This window comes from Vanacampus margaritifer, chromosome 3, assembly GCF_051991255.1.
Source record: "Vanacampus margaritifer isolate UIUO_Vmar chromosome 3, RoL_Vmar_1.0, whole genome shotgun sequence".
Classification (NCBI taxonomy): domain Eukaryota; kingdom Metazoa; phylum Chordata; class Actinopteri; order Syngnathiformes; family Syngnathidae; genus Vanacampus; species Vanacampus margaritifer.
The window spans coordinates 15,303,844-15,314,375 of record NC_135434.1 but is presented as its reverse complement, the minus strand read 5'-3'; the positions used below and the strand labels follow the sequence as shown (position 1 = coordinate 15,314,375).

Genomic DNA, 10,532 nt, shown 5'->3' with positions numbered 1-10,532 from the left:
GCTTTTGGATTATTAGATGTTATCCTGCATGCAGCAGCTGAAATGTGAACACACCTACCTGTCCCATTAGCAATTACGTGACTGCAGAGGTCTACCGACAAAGTGGTGTTGAGGGAAGAAAGATGCAGAAAAGTGAGACGGACAAGCGAGAACATCCATTTCAATGTGACTGCAAATAACTGGAGATGGGAATATTTGTTTCTAACAGTTTTGTAAATCAATTTGTGCTATGATATATCAAGCTAAAAGCAGTGGCGTTAAGTACATCAGGCTGACGCTTTAATGGCCCATCAATCACACGCTGTCATGTGATAACATTTTGAGATCATCTTCCTCCTCCCTGAGCCTCAAATGACGGAGAAAAAAAAAATCCATTGTATTGGCTGCAATCCCAGTGAAATGATGAGAACCTATCTCTAATTCAAAGCAAGTTCAAAGGATGAATGTTAAGGAATGTTGAGCTGCTTCTCAAATTAATGCAAATCAAATTTCATTGCGGATATTTTTGTTCCATAGACGTGAAGTGTGCTGAATATATTTTTGGTGCCGCAATTTAAAGCCTACATTAAAAAATATATATAGTGAAAAGCTTTTTTTTTTTTTATAGGAATAGATTGTGAGGATTACAGCTTTCACATTATTAAATGTAACCACAGAGGGGGGGGGGGGGTGCATTTCTGTCACACGAGCTGTAATTGCTTGCAAAGACTGGAATATAGTAAAATGCATACAACAATGGATGGATGAATATAAAGTAACTTTGAAGAGCAAAATAATTGGTTAAAACCATATAAATTAAAAACTGAAGGGTTGCACAACAGAGCATGTAATTGTTTTCCCCCTACTGCGTTAGACTAATTCCAAGCAAAAATATTAGTTTATAGTTGAAGTGGTGACATATTTCTTAGTCGTACATTCTAGCCTGCTACGGCACAAGGGCTTTTTCCTACCACATGAGTCAGAGCAAGGATGAAGGGTGGTGTAAAAAAAAAAATAAAAAATAAAAAATCAATGAATCTTTTCAAAGGCAACACGACTGAAAGGTGCTTTTGTCTACAATTAAACAAGCGCGCTAGTGGCACTGAAGGATGACAGTGTGATGCAGGTACCTGCTTCACAAAATCAATTACTGGATCAATAAAACGACATGATACAATTCTGTGATGGAGAGAGAAAAAAAGGAATGGCGACTGGAAGTCAAAGTGTGTTAAGGGTTGCAGATGTTTACAACAAACACAGTCCAGAGGGACTATCCACAGAGAGTGGAGGGTGGAGAGTAATCAGCCTGACATCCAATGTTTGGAATCTTTCAAGAAAAAATTGGATTGGAAGGGGTCACACAATATGATCCCAAGCAAGAAGAAATAAAATAATGCTATGCTAACGCTATGTTGCCAGCAACATTTTTGTAAGATATCTTAATTCGACTTGCAGAAAATCAATTTTTACCTAACCTAATTCACTGCAGTGTCTCCCCATGGTCAGCTGCTATATTCTCATGTCGTGCGCCTTAAGAGAGCATGACGTACAGAAAATGAACAAACTTGTTTTTCGTTTTTCTTTTTCATTGTGAAAAGTAGCATTGATGTTGTATAAAGTCAACAAAAGGGATCAAAAAATGACTACCTCTTAGGTTATGTTTCTGTTATGCTTACCATAATTTCCCATGGTTAGTACGACCCTTTCTATAATACGACAACCAACCCCCCAAATCACCATTAAAAAGCACCCCCCCCTCCCTTATATACTAGTATAATACAGTCCCACGATTTCCTGGTATCCTTCATTATCAGATAGATGCACAGAATATATATTTGGTTTTGTCATGAAACCAGTGCTGAGAAGAACATCAATGAGCTAAGTAATATGAAGCTAAGCTCTTATTTATAGAGACAGAGACAGGAAATTTAAATGTCCGCAAAAACTTAATGTCAATTTTATAATCCAAAAATTTCTAACATTAGACATTAAATATCATGTGGGAATCTAAGTACGGTCATTTCCCCCCTTTATAACCTCTAGGTACTGTTAAACGTCTATAAAAAAAAAAAGTTTTTTTTTTTTTTAATCAACCATTGTACAATGCTGGGGACAAGTGTGGCTCTTTTTCCTTTTTTTTTTGCAGAAAAACTGCATATTAACCACGGGAATTTACGGTTGTGAAGTGAAGTAGTTACAATAACATTTTAAAAAATATATTGTGAATTTCTGTTTTAATGGTCAACATATCCCTTTAACAAGACTGACATTATTAACAGCTGATAGACAGTCAAAGGTTACAGGGAAATGATTGCTTTCTTTTGAAAGGTCACACATTCCAAATGTATGCTTATGCAAATATATACAATCCCAGATAGTAGGATTGCGAAACTGATTACGTAGAATTGCAAATGTATGTTGTTTTGGTTTTTCTACGAGGCGCACGGCAATAAGGACATAACAATTTACCCCTTAAACTCAATGCACTCAGTTCTTTGGCAGTGTGCTAAAAGCTCCCACCCCGCTCACCGAAAGGGTAAACACCCCCGGGAAGATCATGCACAACAACATGATGTTGATGTTTCTTGTCTCTTATGAGCGCTGGGGAAAACGGGCCCTGCTGAGCTCATTTCGATGTCCCAGTCTGGCACGGCTACTGTAAATGTGGAACATTAATCTGTTGTCTTGGAAAATACAAGCTGACAATATATTGTGATTTCAGAGTCGCACGCTGTGCAGGAAGTCACCGAAGCCCCTGTTAGTAAAACCGGCGGCCATCAGCGACATGACATGTTGTCAGTCAGCTCCAGTTGTGTATTCAAACTTAATGGCTCCTGACAAGCTCTCCAGTCGCCCACTGGGGGTCCAGAGCGAGAGCGCCCCTGGTGAGCATGACCACTCAGAACATTCATATTAAAATGAATTCAAACTCCTCGGTTCTGATCCACCCGCACAAAACTGCATTTAACATTGGATAGCCTGCCTTTCCCTGCTCTTTAAATCACTCCTGGGACAGACCCTTTTTTTTTTCCACATCCCTCCAACTTAGACATTTTCTGTGTATCCTTGACCCCCTTTGCTCCACTTCCTGTGTTATCTGAAATAATCTTACAGCCTCCTTATATTCTTTTCATCAGAGCAGAAAGAAGAGGGAGTTGACATTGATAAAAAGAGGAAAAAAAAGAAACATCTGTGGCTCACAGGAGAAAAAAAAAAGAAAAAGAGTGAGAATGAAAGAGAGCAGAGAGAGGCGCTTCAAATGAAACAGGCTCTGTTGTCTCGCTCTTGTGCCCCTCCCTCTTGTCGATGCCGGTTCAATTGAAAAGCGCAGTGGTAATTAAATTCCAGCAGGGGTTAGGGGCAACTGTGCAGTGTACCGCCAAGGGGGTGTGTGGAAGATTGGGGGCGGTGATGTTCGCTGAACATAAAGATGACACAATCCAAGGGGACAGAGGGGGCGCCGGGAAAAAAGAAAAGGAGGGTGACAAATGTCGTTTATTCACATACACCGCACCACTTAATCTTCATGACATTTAAAGGGGGGGTCGATGGAAATTCAAAAACTTGTAAATCTCAGAATGACCTTTTTCCAAATGGAGAATATTCCAAACGGATCCATTTCTGTAGGAGTAGCCTTTGAGAGGCTGAGAGATGTTAGGACGACTGGAGAGTACATGTTGTACACAAAGTGCATAAAATGTTACGTTTTAAAACATGCTTTAGCTGAAATTAAAAATGTACAACTCAACTCATGATCACGACTATTTTGGTACTGTACAGTACAATCAAAACAGCACAGTGCTGCACTTCAGCAAACAATTAGTAAGGGACTCTCCATTAAGGAGAATTTATGGAACTCTATCGCCATCTAGCGGACAAAGTGTACTACACACAATCAGTGTGAAAATGTTCCTTGGTTCACCAGGGCGGTTGAGCATACCTCAGGTGTTGTTGAATGTCTTATATGGCCACTTCCACATCCATGGCAATGTCTCAGTAATGGTTTAAGATCCCTAAAATATCCTCCTTTACAGAGAGTGGCGAATGTACTTGGACACCAGGCCCCCCAATGCTTGTTTCCCAGCAGTCAAAGTCGCAGTCTTTCAAGTCCTGAATTGTAGACTGGACTACAGCGGAGTCCGTTTCTACGAATAAAAGGCAAGTCATGATTGTAGATATTGAGAGATGGGACATAAAAATGTTGATGGCGTGGTTCCTGTTTATAGCAGTGGATACATTTCAGCCCATGTGCCGACCCGCATTAGGTAAAAATCCGCAAAAAGAACAATAGCAATACAATACACTAAGGCATTACAGAATAAGATAGCTAACAATTACCTACCTGGTCTCAGGAGAGTGATGCCGCAGCCGCCTCCCCCTGCGCCTGTTAGCTTGCTGTGGAGACCCCTGGCCAGGGTGACCCGACACAGGGTATCCAGGGCAGGGTGTCCCACCCCCATTACATTCAAATGATGCTGGTTGATATCAATGAGCTCCTGCATGTGCAATGACAAAAAAAAAAAAGATGACACTTCTGATCAGGTGGTAGCGATGGAGATGATTCTATTAATGAAATGATACTGATATTAAATGTGAATATTCCGAATTGCATACATATGCTTACTTATGAGTAACTATATGCATGCTTGCAATCTGTACTGTTATCTAACACATTCAATTAAAGCTATGATGGCAACAATTTGACCCTTGATAGATAAACTCAATTTACATTATTAATTACCTATGGGGGGAAAAAAAACCTTCACAAATCCTAAAAAATGAGATGTTAAAAAGCATACCTCTAAAACATTGTAGTGCTCTCCTGTGATGGGCTCACAGGTCATCTCTAGTAGGACTTTCTCACAAGTGCAGGAAATGCCATCAACAGAGTCGAGCACAGAGGTCAAAATAGTGGGAAACTATGGGAATTGAGACAATATTATTAACATTTACTTAAACTAAACCCAGAAATGTTTTAAAGAAGTTATGACAGATTGCTCATTATATAAAAAAATTAAAAACAGCAGGTTAAACTGCGCCTGCCTGATGACAATACTGCCACAACAACATGCGGGCTAATATGTGCACACCTGCTGCTGTCGCCTAGGCAACGGCACACAGGGGTACTGGCTAAGAGTTTAATTTCAATATTTTATGACAGCACTCAACACGAGACTCTGGAGTATGTGCCATACAAAGAAAAGGCCTATGATATTAATTATAACATCAGCAGGTAACGCACGAGGGAGGAGAAAACATTTAGTACCTTGTTAATTTTGTCCTTCACCCTGGCGACAAGTACCTTGGTGCTACGTGGCACTTTAGTGTTAGTGAGGAGGATTCTTAATAATGGCACCCTGGAAGTAAAGCAAAACACAAAAAGAGGGTTAAACGAAATTTGTTCTTTGCGTGCCCTGCTGAGACGGCAATTTATTCCCATCAACATTAATTTTGGGGAGAAAAATATATGCTGTGATTTCATGAACCACTCTGCGGAGTTTAATCAGTGCCACTACCTGCTCAGTGGTATTATCCTCCCGGCCAAGAACCTCAGCATGCCTCCTGCACAGAAACAAATCAGTCATTAAAGAGATAATCATCTGATGATAATGAACACTGGTGCTGCACATAATACTCCAGTGATTCCATTAAAAGAGTGTCCATGGAGGCACAAAGGTGTCACGCAATAAGCACTGTACCATATGCCGGGCCTCACCCCATGTCCCGACAGCGTTGTCTACTCCAGAAGGATTACCGTGGATGATCATTTCGCCTTGGAAGGCCCAGCTGTTGATCAACTCCAGGTCCTCCTGACACCATCTGCAAAAATTATTCTCATTGTTTTCCATGATATTGTGCCGGGTCAAACCACTGGGATGACAGAGGAATTTGGAATAAATGGCTGTTTCATGACCAACACCAAGACAATACAGTAAACAATTGTATGTCATATAAACAGTTATTATATTTTTTAAAAAGTCTTCTTAATTTGATTTTAACCCTGGAGAACCCAAGAACCCTTTTCTTCTTTGGAAAATTATGAATTATACATTAAATGACTGCTATAAATTCACTGAACACCAAAATATATGTTTTTTCAATTTTAACCCTTGTTTTTTGAACTAGCTCAGAGTTGCTAATTTATCAAAATATATATATAAAACATACTCCTAGGCATTCTGCAACATCATATGAAATAGATTAACAAAAAAAACTAAATTTTACCATCTGATGGTTTGCTGAGAAGATGGTTTTGTTTGGATTGATTTCCAGCTCAACAAAACAGCATGTTGGCATCTTGTCACCACCACTCTGGCTCATGTAAGTGCAATATTCATCCACTAGATGGCCCCATGCAGGGGTCAGAAGTGGCACTCTGGACTTCTGAAGTTAAATTTGTAAAAAAAAAAAAAAAAGGTCTTTGTTATTTGAGTAGCAGAATTTAAAGGGGCCAAATTTGACCCCGTGGCTTCTCCAGGGTTAAATGCATAGTTGAGGTTTCAACCCAAACAACTAGCCCAAGGGTTTGCAACCTGCGGCTCAGGAGCTGCATGTGGCTCTTTAGTCCCTCTCCTTGGGCTCCTTATATGGATCTCTAAAAAAAAAAAATTAGTAATATTTTTTTTCCTTTTTTTTTTTTCCCAATAAAATATTCTTTAAAACGGTACCGAACACAAGTTACCAAGTTTTTGCAGATTTGCGAACCCTCTGGTAAAAAGCGGAATGGAAGCCAGTCACGTGCACGCGTCCAGAGTGCCTAAACATTAGTGGTAGATTTATTATCATTTTGACACATTTTTATATCCACCGTCGCACACACATGTCTTTCCACGGTCTCGTCCACACACTCCGAAACACTTCCGTCTTCCCAGCGCTTCAGTGGAGCGAGAGAGAGATGTGCATGCGCCTGTCATTAAAAACTTAAAGATTTGGTCCCGAACACCTGATCATTATTTCACTCTACAGGAAAATAGGGGCAACAGCCATTGTGCCACAGTAGTGCCTCCTGTCCATTATATAATTCTTAAAACATGTGTGGGTGAAAAATTGTTGTGTTATTTTAACACTACAATTTGCGTCAATATTGCGACATGCACCTTTAAATTAATTAACAATTGAATAAAACATGAATAACTAAAACAAAATTAAATCAAGAGTCCCAAGTGTTAAGTTGTCAGAAAAAGACAAAAGGTAGATTAAAAAGGTTTTTTTAATACCTAAAAATGTCCAAAAAGGAAAAAGAAAAGCAGAAAATTTGCATTAAAAGTCCATTAAACGGCCAAAAACGCTAGAGAACTGAATAAAAAGTCAGAAAAGAAAACTTTCAAAGTAACCATAAAATGTCCAAAACACAAAAGAAATCCCCAAAAATTAACATAAAATGTCTACAAAATTGCCCAAAAATTCAGAAAATTGATAGCAAAAAAGACGGAAAAACGTCCAAAAAGTGTCTAAAAGGAAAAGAGAAGCAAAAAAATTACCATATGTCCATAAAATTGCTAAAAAATGTCACAAATTTGACAGAAAGGAGAAAAGTCTAAAAATGTATAAAAAATAAAGTATAAAAAATAAAATGCAAGATGAAAGGAAGAAGAAAATAAATGTCTACATATTGGATGCTGCATATGTTGCTGCTCTGGTGCATCTCTAATTAGCTCTTGGGCCCTCAGTACATTAAACTAACGTTTTGCGGTCCCGGACAGATTTTGGATTATTTATTTGGCCTGAAATGGCTCTTTTGACAGTTAAGGTTGCTGACCCCTGGACTAGCCCACTATTGATCCCATTCATATAATGTCATTACCTGGCAGTGTGTTTGAGAGGAGCGGGAATGGCTCCACTTGCACAAAGCAGAGCTGCAGCTAAACACACAGAGTAGGCTGCACTCGAACCCAATCCTGCTCCGGTCGGCAGCTCTGACCACACAGATATTGTCACGCTTGGCAGCTCACTAAATGCAGCAGAAAAGAAAGTCGCTTGTGTGAATGTCACATACAGTGGCAGCAGTACACTGATTAATTCTGCTTGACATCCATGTGTTGTACCAGACAGAATGGAAATTGTCACATTTTTGTCTCAAGGAGTAAAAACACACCCTGGCTTGTTGATGGTCTCAAGGCATCATGCCAGACTGTCATTTGATGTCATTCATTTGGAAGCCATCACTTCTGGCAAACATGCCAGCTATGTATCAATGGCAATTAAAGATCCTGATGACCTCAAACTCAAAAGAGCATCCATCTCCCTCGCTATCTTCTCATGCCATCTTGTTATGCAGTCTACATTTTTAGCTCATTTTTATAGTGGCAGACAGACATTTTGAAGCGCCGTAAAAGTGAAAGTTGGAAGAAAAAAACATCAACATAGCATCCTCCAGAAAACAGTGAACTTGTTCTGTGGTCGACGTCTATGGGTGTCATCAATGTTTACAACTTGGAGTTACAGCAAACACAAGAACTAATTTCAGTTCTCTCACTGGCTGTTTTACACAGCCTGTAAAAGACAAGGTTTTCCTTTTTTTTCCCCTGGTCCCTGTGTAGCGTAAACATTAGTTTCAAGAAATCAGGGGACGTAGCAGGCCCGCCGATATTCCACACAGCTGTAACAAAGTCTGGAGTCAGGCAGCGCCTGTGTAAATTGTGAATGCAGGCCGAGAGAGTGAAATTTCACATTGAAGACTCAATTCTGCCTCCCTATTGTGTTGAAATCAATTCCACTGTCAAACGTACGTCACCAAGAATCAATGTACGGATTCAGGATGCTGTGTTAATGTGTAAACAAACAATTGCCGCAGTAAACCTCAGTTACTGGGTTCTGAGTAAAATGTAAGCACACAGCATGGAGATGTCACACTGCACTTCACATTTTATGCCGGTTCACTGAAAATAACCCCGTTGTCTAGTACTGTGTATTTATTTGGGCGGTGCGCGCAGCAGCCGACATGAGATGAAAAGGGCACGGCAACCACACGGGGAGAGGCGGGGTAAATTTGAATCGGGCGTTTTACTTCCGCATTAGAAAAATAGCCAGCAAAATACTTAATATTTCCTAAAAAATTACATCGCCCTGGTGTCAAAAGTAACATTTAATTATTATATGTCTATAGTTAACTGTGGAAGGGCTTAAAATACCGTGATATAATACCTTTAAATTTTGTGAAAACTTAAGCCTCAGCCAAAACAAATGCACACCACCAGAAAGACTCCAAACAACATGCGTATTTTACATATGGACTATTAAATTAACATGGATGGAGAGATGGATAGATGTGTGCTCAACTACATACCAATATAATTTCATCGATGGGAACAATTTTGATCAATCCGTAATAGTACATATTGCAAGTGTCTGTAACAAAATACTGAGAAATCAAAACACCTGGTGTCTCTGCATATGATAATCTCCCGTATAAGTAGTGTGTGTACTGTTTATTATTGGGTCTGTTACAGTCAAACAAAAGAGATCTAGATTAGGCATACAAAAATATATGATAAAAACAAATGCATCTTACCCTGATCCAAATAGGGAGATGTAGATGTAGAGGAACGCCAAGGTGGCCATGTTAGTTGTATCCAAGTTTCCATTTGCTACACCAATAAATTCACGTAGTCTCTTGACAAGTTCAGCATCTAGACGCTTTACCTCCTCCTGCTTGCCTGTAAAATGGGGGGGGACATCAACAGTAAGATAACACAGTGTTCTTAAGTAAGAAAAATGGAGCAACAGAGAAGGACACCAGATTAATACTCAAATGTTTATAAGTGGGTTTCACTATTTTCATTTATTCATTTTTTTTATATTACGGGATGGTTGGAAATGCCACGAGAATTATTTAAATACAAACTTGGGAGCATTCCTTACTTACCACGTGAATATGGCCTAAGCTGCTTCAACTCAGACGCATCCCAGCAAAGGAAGGTGTCAATGTTTGGGAGGTTGATGCAAACTTTACGAGAGTTGGTGGCTGTCAACTTTAAGTATGTTCTCAGATTCAAACTCACAGCAAGTGCGACCTGTAATAGTTCGACACACATTGTTCATTCATACGACATTCTGTTTCTTCCCTGTGTCAGTAATATTTGAAACTCAAACTGTGGCATGAATGCCTTCTTATTCGCTAAGACGTTTCTGTTGTTTTGGGTGGCTGTACGATATTTACCTTTCCGTGTACAACTGCGTGTTCTCCATGAAGAATTGCCTTTCCCGGAGCAGATACGATGCATTCCCTAACTTGCATCTTTCACAACAACGCAGCTAGATCACCTGTGAAACGAAGCAGCTCTCGTAGTCATATGCAGCTAATGCTAACCCCTTCTAAGACTAAACAGTTGGAAATTCTATCTTAGATGCTTTCGTAGAGGCTCAACGAATATTTAAGAACTTATTAAAGTACAGTACAGTTTGATAGGTTGGGTCTCAGTGGTCTGTAATGACGCAGCCAGCTAGCATCTACACAGCTGACTAGACGGAGGACAGTCCAGGGCATGTTCAGCAAATGATAACCAATCAGCTTACATCACTTCTTGGGTGTTATCTTTTTAACCAATCACCAT

General features: G+C 39.7%; 1 protein-coding gene across 1 annotated transcript; it reads right to left on the bottom strand.

The window, feature by feature from the left end:
• Nucleotides 1–3,450: 3,450 nt before the first annotated feature.
• mvk (mevalonate kinase) lies at nt 3,451–10,449 on the bottom strand. Its single transcript, XM_077561561.1, has 10 exons — nt 10,139–10,449; nt 9,845–9,992; nt 9,491–9,635; nt 7,784–7,930; nt 5,696–5,799; nt 5,496–5,541; nt 5,246–5,336; nt 4,779–4,898; nt 4,322–4,475; nt 3,451–4,124 (listed from the first exon to the last, which is right to left on the bottom strand). Exons 1-10 carry the CDS (start codon nt 10,214–10,216, stop codon nt 3,973–3,975), a joined length of 1,185 nt encoding a protein of 394 aa, XP_077417687.1. The 5' UTR covers nt 10,217–10,449; the 3' UTR covers nt 3,451–3,972.
• Nucleotides 10,450–10,532: the final 83 nt, after the last annotated feature.

Coding starts and splice junctions, on each gene's coding strand:
- mvk (XM_077561561.1), bottom strand. CDS start 10,216: ATGCAAGTTAGGGAATGCATCGTATCTGCTCCGGGAAAGGCAATTCTT. Junction 9,636..9,844: donor GCTTAGGCCATATTCACGTG/GTAAGTAAGGAA, acceptor CCCATTTTACAG/GCAAGCAGGAGGAGGTAAAG. Junction 5,337..5,495: donor AGGATAATACCACTGAGCAG/GTAGTGGCACTG, acceptor CTTTACTTCCAG/GGTGCCATTATTAAGAATCC.